The sequence below is a fragment of the Zingiber officinale genome, chromosome 1A (assembly GCF_018446385.1).
Source record: "Zingiber officinale cultivar Zhangliang chromosome 1A, Zo_v1.1, whole genome shotgun sequence".
Lineage (NCBI taxonomy): Eukaryota > Viridiplantae > Streptophyta > Magnoliopsida > Zingiberales > Zingiberaceae > Zingiber > Zingiber officinale.
In genome coordinates, this window is record NC_055987.1 from 152507442 (window position 1) to 152524761 (window position 17320).

At 36.4% G+C, this 17320-nt stretch overlaps 1 protein-coding gene across 1 annotated transcript; it reads left to right on the forward strand.

The window, feature by feature from the left end:
* Positions 1-1617: 1617 nt before the first annotated feature.
* Positions 1618-12203, forward strand: LOC122038003 (26S proteasome non-ATPase regulatory subunit 8 homolog A-like). The gene is made up of 6 exons (XM_042597536.1): positions 1618-1793; positions 5153-5231; positions 7570-7669; positions 10808-11074; positions 11154-11265; positions 11935-12203. The coding sequence occupies exons 1-6, from the start codon at positions 1689-1691 to the stop codon at positions 12073-12075; spliced, it is 804 nt and encodes a 267-aa protein (XP_042453470.1). The 5' UTR covers positions 1618-1688; the 3' UTR covers positions 12076-12203.
* The last annotated feature ends 5117 nt before the right edge of the window (positions 12204-17320 follow it).

Sequence of the window (17320 nt, forward strand, 5' to 3'; positions counted from 1 at the left end):
TCAAGTTAAACTAAGGTATAGAAAAGTGGTAAAATTTAGGCCATAATTAAATAGTTTGTATGATTTTTCCTTTTTCTTCTGTGGGTTCTTTACTTTTTGTATTATTAGAATTTACTAGGTTATGTATTTATAATTCTTGGTCTAAATTTGTTCACCACTGTCCTTAATATCATGCCTTAGAAATTTAGTTGGAATGATATGTTGCACAAAGGCAATTAGCAATCAAATAAAGAAAAGAGACCTTCTTGCCATTGATTCATTAGGAATAAGCAAGTACTGTGAAACATTGATCCATCATCGTAGATTAGGAAGCAGCAAGCTCTTGATCTAAACAAAACCTGATGAATAGACTTCGCATGACCTCTCCACTTTAATTTTTTACATGATTAAAGAAAATGTGTATGTTTTAGGGTTTATGTTTTAGCAGTTAATTAATGTCATGTTAATTTACTATGACAAGTTACATTTGATCGTGTTCATATTTTACTGATGCATACATAATTAAATTACATTCACATTTTATATACGACAAGTTACACAATTAATTTTATTGATGCGTACACATAAAGAAATCGCTTGTCACAACTTACAAGGAGTGCCCGAGAGGAAGAGGTGATGGCGGTCGAGCAAGGAGGAGGAGGAAAAGAGGGGTGGGCGAGCGGATGGGCAGCCGGGGAAGAAGAATCACGGGTGGGGTAGGGGAAGAAGAAGCACCGGCGATCAGCGTGACAGCCGGGGATGCAGTCGCGGGTGGCCCGACGAGCGAGGAAGCAGTGACACGGCGACGAGCTAGGAAGAAAGGCGCTGAGATGAAACGCGAAAAGCAAAAGAGAAGAAAAGAAAATAAGAAATGGTTCGGAGGAGGGGGCTGGGCCGTCAAAAAAAAATCAAACGAATAAGGAGGAATGAGTTTAATGATAACCTAGGGATGGGTGAGTTATGAAATTAGAGATATCAAATCCATATTTTGATTTCGATTCTCATCTACTAAATATTAAGAATAGAAATGAAACAGATTTCATTCCATTCGAGCATCCTAAATCCGTCTATCAAGCACCTCCTGATAGGATTATAAATGATTTGGATTTTGTATGGTTCTCTAGACTTAGGATCCCAATTTTTATATTGATTCAACAAGGCGCATTTAAGAATTATTACTAAATTTGATAGAAGCTTTTAAGATTTTAACAATTATAGCATGACTGACTTTCCTTTATTTTTTATTTTAATTTTACATGGCACCAGGCTTTCAGTCTACGTGTTCACATTGGGTGCCTTTCCTTCTTTTGTTAAGTCTATACGTATCTTTTAATGTTGGTAATAAATTTAGCACATTCTCAATTTACAAATGACACGATTTTAATAAATGAGACACCATTTAAAACTTAAAAATCAGTAAAAAATAAATAACAATTTTATAATAAAATTTTAATATAATTTATAATAATTTCGTCATATAATTTGTGAGGGCTAGATTTATTTCATTTTTTTAAAAAGCAAACCTGTAATATATCGTTTATTTTTAGAAAATAAAATGTTAATAAATAAATAATAACTCGCTAATGGGCCGGGCCTTAGCTTGGATGGTTGGATTTGATCGCCTTCGATTGCAAGATGTTGGCATTTTAATTGTGTGTTCAGGTTGAGATCGCGTCAGTCGGTCGAACGAGGAGCGGAGAGGGAAAGAGATGGATCCGCAATTGGTAGAAGTCACGCAGCTCTTCGAGCGGTTCAAGGCTGCCTTGGTCAGGAGCGATTTCGGCAGCTGCAACAATCTTCTGTCCCAGCTGAAGGTACTCGATTCGTTCAAAGATTTAAACGACCGGTGCCGAGAAATGCTTTCCATATCCCTGGATTGTTAGGGCAGTTAATCGCAACGTATATTCCTTCTTGAGTTGATTTAAGTTAAAAGTTTACCCTTTTTAATTGCTTTTAGGGTTTGGCTGGAGCATGGCAGAAATATAGCCTGCTTCAACGTTAGGGACGGTTTTGCATCCCAGTTGAAATTCAGAGCGTTATTTTTTAGAACCTTGAGAGATTGGCGTGGATTGCACAACTCTGGTTTTTAGTAATGTCCGGAACAGTAGAATGAAAGTGAAAAGAAATGCACTTCTCTCCATTGATATGCTTGATAAGAGATGCTTTTGTGATATTTCCTGACATTAGAATTGACGTGCATATTTAGTTTAGAAAGTCCTGATTGTTCAAAATATTACACAACAACAATATCAGACTGTGCTTGGCTCCTATTTTTTGGTTGTTTCTGGTGAATTTGTCTCCTTGTTCATGTAACTTAAAATTTGTAAAATGTGGAATCTCATTGACCTAGGGCTCCAAAGTTGTGTTTCAAATCTGTAACAATTGGGGATTCACCACACACCCATGGGTGTGGATATCCTATGTAATATATTGTTTTATAATGTATGAAGTCTCTTATCAGAGCTGAAAGATGTGTTTTAGGAAATGAGTTTTCTAGTTACACATGCTATATCACTACAAGATATATCACATAGTTGTCAAATCAATATACAACCCTCAATGTTCGATCTGGATATATGAGATGAAAGGACCGGACTGTACGTTAACCATAATCGACTGATTCTTGCAAACACTATTCAATGATACCTAGGGAATCATGGGGCAATGCTGCTAGACACTCTTACCATGATTCGTTAGATGTTAATCAAAATTAGTTATAATGTCATATAATTAAGAAGTTGATCATAGGATGAGACTATTAAGAATATGCCCGAATAAAGGACGATTATAGTCCTGAATCGTAAAGAGTTGTGAACCCATAATTAGCTGTATCCCTGAACTATTGAGGGTCACAAGTATTGGTTTTCTATTTCCTGTTGAGAAAGTCAAATTCAAGTAGTTGAATTTGGCGAATAAGTTTGATGCGATTAAACAATGTATTGACAAATAAAGTTTGATATGATCAAATGTAATTGATGAGTGATTTACAGTCAATGGAAATAAGGAGAGTGGAAGAGTTCCACACAAAGTCTACAAATTAGATTTATATTATTGTAATAGCGAACAACTGTGTTTTCCGCGTCAATAATATTGGATCGTTGATATGATTACACTGGACTCGCATTATTGGGTTCTAGAAAAGTTCTAAAAATTCAATAGACAAAGATAGAAAAGACAATGAGCCTTGAAAGCTCAAGCCCAAGAGGAAATGTAATTACATTAAATATTGTATTATGAAATTAAAAAAAAAAAGGAAAAAAGGGGATTTCATTTCAACGTGACATGAGATCAAGAAAAGAAAAGAAAAATTAATTTTCTTTTTCTCCCTATCCACCACGTTCTCTCCTCCACATATACCACGTTTTGTTGGAGATGATGGAAACCATTAACTCCACTCCTCCATGATGATTACATAGAGCCACATTGGTTCGGCTTCTCATTGGAGAATTGACACAGCTATTTTTCTTTGAGAATTCGGCAGTCACTTCTTTCTTCCTTGGAGAATTGAATTCGGTAGCCACATTTTGTTCGGCTTCTCCTTGGAGAATTGCTACTTCGTCTCTTTCTCATAGGAGAATTTTGGCAGCTGGTTCCTCTCTTGCTCCTTGGAAAAATCGGACAGTCATTTTTCCTCTCATTGGAGAATTTCAGCAGCCATCACCAATTTCGGCAACCCCTCTCAAAGGAAGAAGATAGAGATCTTCTCCCTCTCTTCCATCGAAAGAGAATCATCTCCTTGTCGCTAGTTTTTCCTTCTCCAAGAAGGATTGTTGCAGCCCACCTTTTTGCAGAATTTTGGAAGGCGTAGCCCCTTGTTGAGGGCTATTAGACAACCCCTTGTGAAGGGGTAATTGGGCAGCCCCTTCCTCATCTTCGAGGAAGACATTTCGAACGTCTCGATAAAAAATGACACTTGATTTCTAATGTGATCAAGTGTTGGAAAGGGGACTCCAATCGTGGATCGGATTAGATGGAAGAAGTATGAGCTCATGACAATCAACAAAGATTTATTCCGCTAAAACCGCGGAATAGTTGGAGCCATCCCCAAACACAGGTTGTTTGGAAGGTATGTTTTTCGCTTGTACTTTGATTCATATGTATATTGATGCATATGTTAATAGTTTTATTTAGGTTATACTTAAATGATCTAATATTTTTATTTTAGATAATTTAGCATGTCTAAATAAAATGATTAAATTAGCATTATATGAATAAATCACATAATAGTTTATCTTTGTTATGATTTTAGGATTTTACTTAAACGGTTAGATTGTAATGCATGCTTAGATAAAGATCATGCTTACATTTGTTTTAAAAACCATACGAACACTCCTTTGATTTAACTGTTAAATCATAAAATAACATTTTAAATTTTCACTGCACATAGGGATGTAGAAACACAATATCCGAATTTAGAATTCGGACCCTTTTGCCAAGTTTTTCATTTGAATAAAAATGAGATTTGTTAAAATCATTGGAATGAACTAGGTGGAACTAAGATGTAGTTTGTTTTGCTTATTGTGGAAGATTCATTTTTCCATATATGTAAAGCCAGCAAGTAAAAAAGGCTACTTGAAATTGCTTCAATTTATATGAATTATCTTCTAAAGAGAGATAGAGAGAACCAGATGAGGGTAGTTATCTGGATCTCTGTGCCATGTATAGTGTATGATAGAGAAGTTCATTGCAAATATGGTGTACCACTGCATGCTTATTAATTGGTTATATTTAGGAATAAGCATTTATAACTATACTAATGCAATATATCTGGACTGGGTTTTCTTAGTTCAAATATTACCCTGATAATGTGCATGCTATGAAAGGCAAAATCCATGACAGTAAGAATATGAATGTTGAATTAAAGATAAAAATTGCTTTACATGTTCTTAAAGTAATTTTCTACGTGGAAGATATGAGGACAAGAGATGGTGACAAGAGTGAGGTTTATTGTGTATATTCAAGAATCAAATTGCATAGTGCTTTGCCCTTTCCATTTCTTTTTTTTTTTTTTCAAATAATATGACTTAAATGTTTACTCTTTTAAAGTTCAGACATGATCATGATGTTTGTATCGTAGCGCTCCAGAGTGGAATGGAAAACAGGCTAGTTTAGGTATAATGAACTTTTCTAGCTGTCTCTCTTTATCTTCTTAAATATGTTTGATCTTTTGCAGGTTATGTTGACAAAGTTTCCTAGCTTGCCGCCCTCGTTTCAGAAAACACCAAATGCTGCCCAAGAGTTGACAATTGCAAGTAATACACTTTCACTCATAAAGCTACATTTCTTTCATCTATTGATATTCTCATGATTAATCATGTGGTAATTCAGCAATTACAATACACTTATGTTGAACATGTTGATCTATGATACAATATGAGTTATAGTTTTTTTAGATACACTCAGCAATTGAAATTTCGTTCTGTATCGTGCAGCACGGACGATTTTTATCGTTTTGACTGGGAGCAAAACTGGCACCGCAAGCGCGGCAGTTTCGAGCTTGTCACACATCCCGGAGGCTTCGCCGGACTCTTCTGGCGGCACCAAAAGTGTCGAGGAATGCTTCTAGTGACATTGAAAGTGTCCAGCGATGCTTCTGGCGTCACAGGACGCCTCCAGTGCCTCTAGAGGCGTCGTAGGACTCCTCCGGCACCGCCGGAAGTGCCGCAAGCACCGCGGGGGTCGCAGGGCGACGCGGGGGCCGCTAGGCGACACGGGCACTGCGGGGCCGCGGGACGCGTAGGGCAATGTGAGCTCCGCGGGGTGATGCGGGCGCAGTGGGGCAATGCGGGCGCCGCATCCATCGTGCGTACACATTTAGGGTTCTTGTGCAATGTTTAATATTGAGTTTTAAATAATTTAAACAATTACCAAGTGTGATATTTCGAAGAGGCTTTCGCAAACCCTAATTAAATTATCACAATAAAATATAAAAATATATTTAAAATTTTAAAAATAATAATAAATTTTATTAATTAATATTCTGAAATCGTTTTTTTTTTATTTTATTTAAAAATTTTAAAAAATTCTAATCAATTTTTTAAAAAAATTCTTAAAAAGAAATTTTAAAATAAAAAAAAAAATCAAATTTATATTCTGCTATTTTAAAAATTATTTTGTACTTTTTTACTATTTTAATGTTTAATTGATATTCTAATATTTTTTGCCATTTTGAATATATATTATTTAAATTAATAATTAATTAAATGAATAAATAGTTAATTTATATAATTATTATATATAAAATAGTATCTTTGTATTAATTATATAATTATGATTATTTAATTTAGAAGTTAGAGAACTATAGAGTTGACCTAAATAAAATGTTACAAGAACTAATGCCTCCATTTGATTCACACCACTTATTAGGAAGGTTATATATTTTGATTTATCAATTTTAATTCGAGTTATTGATAAATCAATTTTCTTTAAAGAAAATTATATTTAATTAGTTTTTCTAATAATATTAAGTTGTTCAATAATGGAGAACTTATATAAGATCAATATACAACTTATTTCTAAATTATACACAATATAGTATGATACAATACCGAAACCGTATTGTTTCGGTTTTGGATTGAAACCTTGGCACGGGTCGAGAGTTTAAACCTTAGATACACTTATGTGGAGTGTGTTGATTTACAATACACTTATGTGGAGCACGCTGATCTATGCTATACAGTTTTATCATTGGGAATTAGCTTAGGACATAATAGCATGTTTAAGAATTGTAAATAAACTTCAGTTAGGTATTAGGAGACTATTAGAATGTACATGCTGATCCATGTTGCTGATGCTGTTAGGCACTAACTTTGCAAAATGTTGTGACAACTGACATTTGAGACTACATGCAGTAGTACCATACTCAAATTTTCCGTTCTTAACTAAGTAGTCCACTTTAGTTACGCTGCATAACAGTTGGTATTGTTTTTCTGCAAATTGTTACTTTCCTTAACCTGAGTCCAATTACTTGTAAGCTAAATTAAAGAAATGACAGCTAGTTCTATTTTTTTTGGGTCATATATTACTCAATTAAAGGCTAACGATGTTGTTATTGTTAATTTGTTCTACTGGTATAGACATAGATGCAGATCTATGATGAAAACTCTTTAGTCTTCTTAACTCCGTGAAGTTGGAGATTAGGTATAAAATGAGAGCTATGGAATATGGGATTCAGATATAACCGACATCATTTTGCCCCTTTTGATTGCACAATCTACATGAATTGATGCATCCAAGTTAGTTGAAGAACTTATCAATCAATTAATCTTTCTGAGTGTTATGATTTTTATTATACCAATGGAATTGTTCAGAAATACTTTTTCCCAAAGTTTCGTTGATAATCTTCTTAATTCACTGTGTCGTATACATATAGTCAAATTGCCAATTTGTTTCTTTAGCATTGATGGCGTGATAGTTTTTTTTTTCCATTTTGCAAGTTATGTTGTTTGTTCTTCTTTCATCACTTCTTTCTTTATGTTTCTTTTTCTTAGTATATTTTCCTGTATGCTGAGTTGTATAACCTTTTGACCTGAAACAAACTGCTGTTATCCAGTATAATAATAATGGTTGCCATTGGTAGTGAGATTTCAGGAGAGATATACGAACATGCTGTTGTTCTGAGTGTGAAAACTGAAGATCAAGATGCCTTCGAAAGAGATTTCTTTCAACTCAAACCTTACTATACTGATACCTGGTATGTTCTATCAAATTTTTTCTTACATTATGTTTACTGAACCTCAAAAAAGTTCAAGAAATGTTCTCAATTCTCCTATCCTGTTTGAAGTTTACTAGTTTTTGTGGACTGTATAATTTTTAGTTAAACATTATTTAAATCAACTGGATGATAGTCTGTTAAAGTGGGGTTGTAATTTTGTCATGCCTGTTGGTGAAAATTTAGATGGATTAGTGATGTATGTTATGCTCAAGGCTTATTTACCATGGATTTCTTTATTATTGTAATAAAGCCTATAGTTGGCATAGCTCTCTGTGTTTAGAATTTTGATTCAATTCAATTGTTTGGAATTTGAAAAAGAATGACAATTCATATATTGTAGAAGTGGGTGTTTGCATAGCTGATATTCTGCAGTTGCTCACTTGTTTGATCTGTAAAACCCCATCTGATGGGTTCTGCCATGTGCACACCGTAATTGGTTCTCCACGCACGCATCCAGACAAACAAGACAAGTGACGTGCTTTGTGTTACTGGTTCTGGGGATGGCCTCAGAGAACCATCTCCCCCATCTCAACTATCAGAGAAGTAGACCTCACATCATTTGATCACTTGTTCAGGCTGTGTTGCTTCTTGGATTAGTTTCGTCTTCACCCTTTTCATTTTTTTTTCTGTTCTTCTTGCACTGATCTTTGCGTGCCATTGGCCTTTCAGTGGAATGGCCATTGCCCATCTACTGCATGAGAGGCGATGATGGCATTGGTGCAAGGAACATATTGTTGGTCCCCTGGCGGCTGGCAAGAGGAGGGTGAATTGTCCTGCAAATAAAAATGCAAACCTTTCTCGACTTTTCAAGCTAATTTAATAAATACTTGCATAAATAGAATTAAGAAGCTAATTAAAAAGGAAGAGACAGATCTTTTACTTGGTTTGTAATCAGGAGATTGTTAATCTAAGACGTTGAAAGCTCACTAAAGTCTCTATTAGGCGGAGAAGCCTCTTACAGAAGTTAAAGCACCGAATTACAAAGCCAAACTGAAAGTAGATCGTTTACAAGTGTTCTGTTTAGCTATTCGGATCATGGCTGCACATTTATAGCTCTGTTCGGGGCGCCTTGAAGGTTCCAGGCGCCTGGATGTGGATTGAACTTTATTTGCATCTCATTGGATTGCAACAGGTGGCGTCTCGATAAACTTTCTGGTCCGGGCATTTGGACCCGCTTTGGGCGCCTACACCCTGTTAATCCTGATCCGGAGTCGAGGGTGCTGGGCACCCTCGGCACTCGAAGTGGTCTGGGCAATCTGGGCACCCGGACTCCGGGTGCCTGGAATCACTCCAGGCACCCAGACTACAGTGAACAGCAGGTTGACTTTTCATCTGGCTTCCGCTCCGGCTCCGCTCGCTTGGGTGATTTTGGCCATCCGGAATAGGGCTCACCCGAACCCATTTTCCAGCCTTCTCAAGCAACTTTTCACTCTGGCTTCTCGTCCCTCGAATCCGCCGCGCGTTTTCTTCTCATCCGCCAGTGTACTCTTTCGCAGCACCTTGTCCCTCGGATGCACCGAGCACGTCGACTCTCTCTCGTATCGTCCTTCTTGCTAGTTGCGTCTTTCAATCAATCTTTTGTGCTCTTAAGTTCCTGCACACTAGACACAGGACATCAAAACATAACATGACCTAATTTGACTTGGTTTATCACATTAAAATCACCGTGGGATACTTACACATGATTCCAGCAAGCAATGACGATGCAAGATGGAGGAGAAAGACAAGCTCTATACCTCATCTACTCTAGTGGTGGATTGTAAGGGCAGCAGTGATGGAGCTAGCATTGGAAGGCGTTGCTGACGGTGTATTTGCAGTGATCAGCATCTAAGGAGATGTGGTGTTTGTTGTTCGGTAGAGGGCATTATGTGCCATTGTTGTGGAGGAGAAGAGCGAGTATGGAAATCAAAATAACTTTAGTAAACCCACTTGACTCCCATGAACCCAACTTGTTCAGTTCACCTAGTTCAATCTTGGTTCAACTGGAATATCTAAATTTAGTTTGATTCAAAGCTAATTCACACCTACGACAAATACTGCTTATGCGCACTTGTCCAGCTAGGAAAGGGACCAACAACCAATCAAACCCAAGTGGAGCCCTAATTACCATAAAACCAGCCTCTATACATCTTGGGTAGTCGGGTTAGTTGCACATCCAATGATTCAGCCCTATTTAGCTCAATTATGACTTAGGTTTACCCCAATTGCAACTATTCCTTATTAGTTTGTAATCAGTCATCCAGATACAAGATTTCCAAATTAATATCTACTTTTGTGGATCAAAATAAAGAATATACATGAGCAGTTATTTTAATTGTGCTACTTCTTTGTCTTGATTACCAAACTTCTGGCGATGACATTAAAATTGGACGGAAAGTATTGCTGATTAATTGGCCTTCACCCTATTACTAATTTCTCCTAATCAGTGTGTAATACTCTATTACTATCTTTCTTTCGAAAGAAACATACAGAAATACTTATTTTAATATTTTAAAAAAAATTGAGAGGGTTAACAAACTTGTCGTGCTGATACATTAAATTTGGCACCAAATTGTAGCTAAATATTTAATAATTTATTTATCTATTCAATGCGGATAATATTGTGCATCAGTGCATGGAATTTAAGTCCCCACTATGAATTGAAGACCGCCTGTGGCATATATGATATTCACGCCTGTCAATTGATTTGATAATTGTTTAGGTACTTTGACACAATATGCGTAACTACAATGTGTTAAATTTATTGATATCTGCTCGGGTTTGTCTTTGAGTATAATAACATGGAAAGAAAAGAAAAGAAAAGAAAATAAAACTGTTCTAATTTCTAATCATATTGTTTTCTTGCTTTTATAATAGAATTTGACAGAAAAAAGGTGGTGGAACATCACAGTTTTGAAATGATTGCCCAAAAATTTACTGTTTCTCAATGCATTATTCTCCGAGCATTGTTCAGATCACCCTAGTATTCTAGATTTGAATTTTATCGGTTGGTGCATGTCTACCTGCAATGTCTATGGTTATCCTACCAAGGGGTTCTTAGATTTTAACAATATCATTGTTTTTTTAATTCTTCTTTGCTTTGTTGACTTTTCTCTTCTCTTCTTTTCTTTCGAACAATGGTATGATACCACCGTCACCCCAGCAGTACCCAATCTTAGGTCTGAACCTTCTAAGGCTACTTGTGCAAAATAGAATAGCAGAATTTCACAATGAATTAGAACTACTTCTGCAAAATGCTTTGGAGAACCCTTGCATCAAGCATGCTGTGGAGCTGGAACAATCTTTCATGGAAGGTGCTTATAATCGTGTATTGAGTGCAAGGCAGTCTGTGCCGCATGATACTTATGTTTATTTCATGGATCTTCTTGCAAAGACAGTCAGGTAAAATACAATATCTTTCTTCTATACTCAAATTATGTAAGGTTCTTTTAAGTGAGTTCACAGTCCCTAATATTTTCAGAGATGAGATTTCTGGGTGCAGCGAAAAGGCTTATGGTTATTTGTCCATTACTGATGCCAAAAAGATTCTGATGTTTTCTTCTGACCAAGAGCTTTTGGATTATATCTCAGAGGTACTTAATTTATTTTACTGCTGGAATATCTTTGCTGTAGTTTAGCAAGCAACCAGTATAAGTGTATAACCTCTCTTTGTTTTCTTTTGAAGATGGTGTCAGTTTTTTTTTCCCATCACCTTTACTACCTATAAATTTTATTTGGAAAAGAAAAGTTGAATGAGGTCTGACACTGATGTTTTTCAACTCGTCGTTCTATATAGGCTACATTTTTTTCCCTGTGGTTTTCTATGCTAAATGATTCTGGCAGTTATGCAGTAAAGCTAGCATGCTAATGAGCTATTAGTGTCACTCTTCGTTCTCTTAATGCAGTGTTACTTCCTCACTTCAGATAAAATCCATACGGGTGTCTAAACTTTCTTTTCACTTTACAACAGCAACAACAAAATCACAAGTCATGTTAATTCCTACTATTTAGAGTCGGCTATTTTGCCTCCTTTAAAATAGTCATCTAGTCAACCTCGATCATATTTTCTGAAAAGTAACTGCATCTAGGTATTGCACATAATAAACATAGTTTAGGTAGCTGACTTCTCCAATGTCATCCCTACAAGTCTCCTGTATGGTACATTGAGCTCACTCGAAGTTTCCCCACTCTTGACATCTTGAAAACATGTCCATTCGGTGTTATAGTGGAAGTTTATCTGTTCTATGATTTGATACATGCAGGAACACCCGGAATGGGAAATCAAGGATTGTTGTGTTTTCTTTCGGAGGGCTAAAGAATCTCAACCTTGCAAGGAAATACCAGCACTGCAACTTATCAACCAGACATTAAGTTATGCCAGAGAGCTTGAGCGCATAGTCTGAATGATTTCGTTCTGGTTTTCGCATTTCCACTCGACGGTTTATACACTAAAGCTTCAGATTTAGCCATAGATTAATTTGCACATTCTATTAGTCTTCAACTTCTTTGATGGATGAGAAGATTGGACGAACTCGCACTTCCAAATTCCAAACCCTTTCATTGCGTGATTTCTTTTCAACAATTTGATGCAGGTTTGAACAGCTTGGCTCTACTCGACTAATATAATTTGGAAAATCAAGTTGACACTAGAAAGCTTTTGTCCTAATTAATGGCTTAATGAGCCAAAGTTCATCAAGATCATCCATACTCTTTTCACGAGCAAAAGTTCATCCACAACAATTATTAATCGGTCTTTTGGGGTTAAATAGAAAAAACAATTGAATCAAATTTAAACAATTTAATTTAATTTATAGATCAAATAAGTTTGGTATGATTTACACTGATCAAGATGGCAAAAGATGAATACGTTCGCTCTCAGCGTTCCCGTTAATCCATCTCAGAATCAATACGGAGGAGGTAAATCACGGATGATTATTAGCTTTTGGAATAGTGACTAGTACATAAAGGAGTCATTTACTTTGGCTTTGTCGAGATTTGGATCCCAAATCTCATGATGGTAATATCTCATGCGCTAATCACTAGATCCATCCAAGAGGACATGATTCACATTGATTAAGGAGTAACAAAAGCTTGGTGTGCGTTTTTAGTGTAAGAATGTTGAATTAAATTCTCTTATATCTTACTCAGATCCGACCACAAGCTGGGTCTGAACTGGACCAGTTCGGATCCGTAATCGGGTCAATGGATTGGATACTTGTTGACCCAATTCTAGGTTGATTACGATTGCAGTCCAAAATAATTGTTTGTTCCAGGTTTGTTTTTTTTATTTTTTCTTTTAGTTATGATCCTTGGAATTGTCAGTTAATCAACGATTTTGATGGGTGGAACCGTCAATTAATTGGCAGTTCTAACAATTCGGGATGAATGAGATGGATTTTTTTTTTTTCAACCGTGGTGATCATTTAATCATTTTAAATATATAATATAGTATCTATTATTCTCTAAACTTTATAAAAAGAAAATTTATTTCACTGTTTCCATTCTCATTTTCTCTTTTCTTATTTTTAATTCTATAATTTCTATGTTCTTTTGACTCTAATTTTATATACTTTTGACTTCTATTTCTGAGTTCTGACTATAGTGGAAGGAGGCTAAGGATAAGGAGGTTCATTATCTCAATCTCATAGGGACAAAGAAATAGTAAATTCGAATAAGATCAACATTTAATCCACCTATAATAAAATCGTATAACTTTTGAATATGACATTTGAAACATAAGAAAATATCAATACAATTATTTTTAAAGTTTGGTAAATTCTTCTTTAAAATCTTCTATTTTTATTAAATATTTTGAGAAGATTATTTTTCTGTCGAGAAAATTGCGTATAAAATATAAGCACCGCAATGTTTCCTACAAATTCTAAGTCGATGATGACTTGAATTATTGAAACAACATGTCAAAGTGAAGTACTCGATAAAATATAAAATTGGTCATTCTCAAGTACAATTATCTTGATTTTCTAGAATTGTTTCTGTATAATATCTTTTATTTAGTTTTAGATAAAATGTACTTTTGAAGATTTTTGTAATATTCCTAGAAGTATACTTAAAATTAAAAATTCACAAAATAAGGAAAAAAATATTGAATTGATGAATTTAGTAATTAAATAATAAATTTTTTTTATGTAATGATATTTAGAGTGATCATTGGCAAAAACATTCGTATGTGAGTGTAACTTGTCACTGGATCGATAACTATTGGAATATCCAAAAAAATATTGTTATCATATAGTACTCACAACATCTCATTATTATATTTAATTTTAGATAAATATGAATTAATTCATAATTTTTTTTCAATATTATTTGATAATGTTAATTCTAATACTTCTAGTATCGAAGAACTAAAATTTATATGTAACCTATTATTAGTGGTTTATTTTTTCATATTCATTGTGTATATCATGTTTTAAATTTATATGTTAAAGATGAATTGAAAATTTAAAAAAATCATATTAAACTAATTAGAACTATTATTTTTTATTTATGGTCACATTTCTTTATAATGAAATAATGAGGTAAATTTTATAAAAATAATAGAATGAGATTTAAAAAAATTTCTACTTGGTGTCTAATATGTTGTAATTCAATCTATTAATTGTTACAAGATTCATTTTAGTAGAGAGAATTATTACATTTATTTTTTATATAAAATATTAATGATATTGATATGATTTAGTTTCACAATCGAATATTTATTATAGTATTTATAAAATTTTAAAAATATTTAATGACTCGAACAGTTTTTTAATTTTAATATCCTCCTTCTCATTTAATTTTAGAAATTTTTTTAATATAGTATTAATTTTATATTAAAATAGTACCAATAAATTTTTATCTTCTTTTATATTAGCAATGAAAATGAATTAGAAAAAATATTTTTTTTATATTTCTAAAATTTATTTAGTTGCATTGATTTAGACTGGAAATATAAATTATAAAATTTTATAAGAAATATTAAGTTTTATTACGACAGTTAAATCTTTTTCTAATAATATTGTATATAATATTAAAAAATATTTATATGATATTTATAAAGAATATAATATAAAGTATAAAATATAAACTAATATTTCTTAAACATAAAATGCTAGTAGTTTTAATTTAAAATTTATAAAAATATATATTTCATTAAAAAAATGGATAAAATGTCTACAAGGATCCCCAGTTGTACATAGGGATACTTTTGATCTTAATATAGCAGATAGCAAAACAGATTTTAATATCCTAAACTGGTGGTCTCATTTGACTCAAAGCTTTCCCTTTCTCTCTATGATTGCCCAAAAATTTTAGTTTACCGAGTATCAACAGTTGTTGTAGAACAAACGTTCAATGTCAATGATAACATATTGGATGAACGATGATTGAGTTTGTCTGACTCATTGGAAGGCCAAACTTTTCTCGACGAGTGAACTATAAATTGAAAAAAAAATTCAAGGAATGTGATACGGTAGGCAATGGAGGGGCCCCAGAGAAAAGGGTGAGAAGGGTCAAGGCCATATAGCGGTCAAAAGTCAAGAGGACGTGGCGGTCAATAGTCAAGGTGACTCGGCAGTCAATAGTCAAGCTGACTAGGCAGTCAGAGGCAAGCATATGGGGTAGTCAGAGGTCAGGCAAACTTGTCGATCAAAGGGGCAAGTAGTTGAAAGACAAAGGGAGACGACAGGCGAAACATCGGGCACAGGTCGGGATCGGCAGAGCTGGGTAGAGGCAGCTCGATCTACAGGCCTACGATTCGAAGGCCCGGAAGGGCAAGTCACAAATCATAGATCGGAAGCGTCAGAGCTGTGTAAAGATAGCCCGATCAATAGGCTTACGGTCGAGGGCCAGCAAATACTCACGGGTCGGGATCGGCAGAGCTGGGTAGAGGCAGCTCGATCTACAGGCCTGCGATTCGAAGATCCGGAAGGGCAAGTCACAAATCACAGATCGGAAGCATCAGAGTTGTGTAAAGATAGCCCGATCTACAGGCTTACGGTCGAGGGTCAGCAAATACTCACGGGTCGGGATCGGCAGAGCTGGGTAGAGGCAGCTCGATCTACAGGCCTGCGATTCGAAGGCCCGGAAGGGCAAGTCACAAATCACAGGTCGGAAGCGGTAGAGCTATGTAAAGACAACCCGATCTACAGGCTTATGGTCGAGCGCCAGGAAATACAGGGTACAGAGTACAAACCGTGACCGACAGGGCTGTTTAGGGTTAGTCCGACTGACAAGTAACGCTTAGAGGCGGGACCTGGTCAAGGGGTGTGAGGTAGATGCAGACCGCGATAAATGGATGAGCTAAGCTGTGCAGGAGTCGGAGGATCACAATTGTCCGTCAGGGGTAATCATTACATACCAGTGAGATGTGCAAAGGCGGAGGTTCCTAAACGAAAAGATGCCCACATAACCAATAGTAGCCTGACAGATGTCCTTCGCTACAAGATAAAACCCATGTGTAAAGGCGGAGGTTCCTAAAGAAGAAGATGTCTTCACGACCAATAGCAGCACGACGGGTGTCCGGGATATACGACAAAGCCCAACGTCTAACGTTTTCAGACAGGGTTGCAGGTTCTGGAAGCAAGGCGGGTGCATAAAAAGGAAGGGATTCCTCGTACGCGGGTACGCTTTCTCGTCACTTTTTCCACAACTTTTCATTTTCAGTCATTTTTTTCGGTTCTCTGCTTTTTCTGGGAAAAAAGGACCTGACTTGAGTGTCGGAAGGCCTGATCCAGGAACTTTTTCCCTGGGTTCTGGTCTCTAACGTGAGGAGGGAGATCGTCTGAGTGTGTGCAGGATCCTGCAGCATCGTCAGCCGCTCGTGGGAGCCGAATCACCCACGACTTTCCGTCAACAACCAGGCCGTCGCGACCAGCCTTCGTCCGACTCAACTTTCGGACAGGATCAAATTTGGCGCCGTCTGTGGGAAACACAACAACCTGATCCGAAGCGTGAAGATGGAGGACTCTGGTCGAAGCTCCAGCAGGAGGATTAACGTTACCATGACCGCGGGGGAGTACGAGCTCTTCAAGGAGGTCAGAAAGCGAGTCGCCTCTGAAAAACAAGGCACGGTTTCACGACCTCGCCTAGCACCTGAAGCGTCTAAAGAACCAGCTCCTGTTTCTGACAGGAGCTCAAAGAGAAAGCAACCGGAAGAACTCCCTCGTACTTCATTCCGAGAGCCTCGCCGCAACTATCATCGATCTGGACCTCGAGAGCATAGTCCGAAAAAAGAAGAGCCGCCGGCGTCGGTGGCGGAGAGCTCTTTACATCCACCCCGGGATTCAGGAAAGGGGAAGGCTATAATCTCTGCCAGAGATCTGCCTAAAGATCCGGCTGATAAGGTACCCTTCTCGGCTCAGATCTTGAGGGAAAGCCTGCCAAGGGGTTATCGAGCCCCAAACATTAGAGAATATGATGGGAGCAAGGACCCGGAAGAGCATCTGCGGAAGTTCAAGAACGCGGCTATGTTGTATCAATACAGCGATGCCGTCAAATGCCGAGTCTTCCTATATACCCTATCAGGGTCGGCGCAGAAGTGGTTCGATGGATTGTCCCCAGAGTCCATCAACCGCTTCATGGATTTCTAAATGGCCTTCCTACGTCGTTTCGCCAGTAGTCGTAAGTATCAAAAAATCGACCATTGCC

Coding starts and splice junctions, on each gene's coding strand:
- LOC122038003 (XM_042597536.1), top strand. CDS start 1,689: ATGGATCCGCAATTGGTAGAAGTCACGCAGCTCTTCGAGCGGTTCAAG. Junction 1,794..5,152: donor ATCTTCTGTCCCAGCTGAAG/GTACTCGATTCG, acceptor GATCTTTTGCAG/GTTATGTTGACAAAGTTTCC. Junction 7,670..10,807: donor AAACCTTACTATACTGATAC/CTGGTATGTTCT, acceptor TTTTCTTTCGAA/CAATGGTATGATACCACCGT.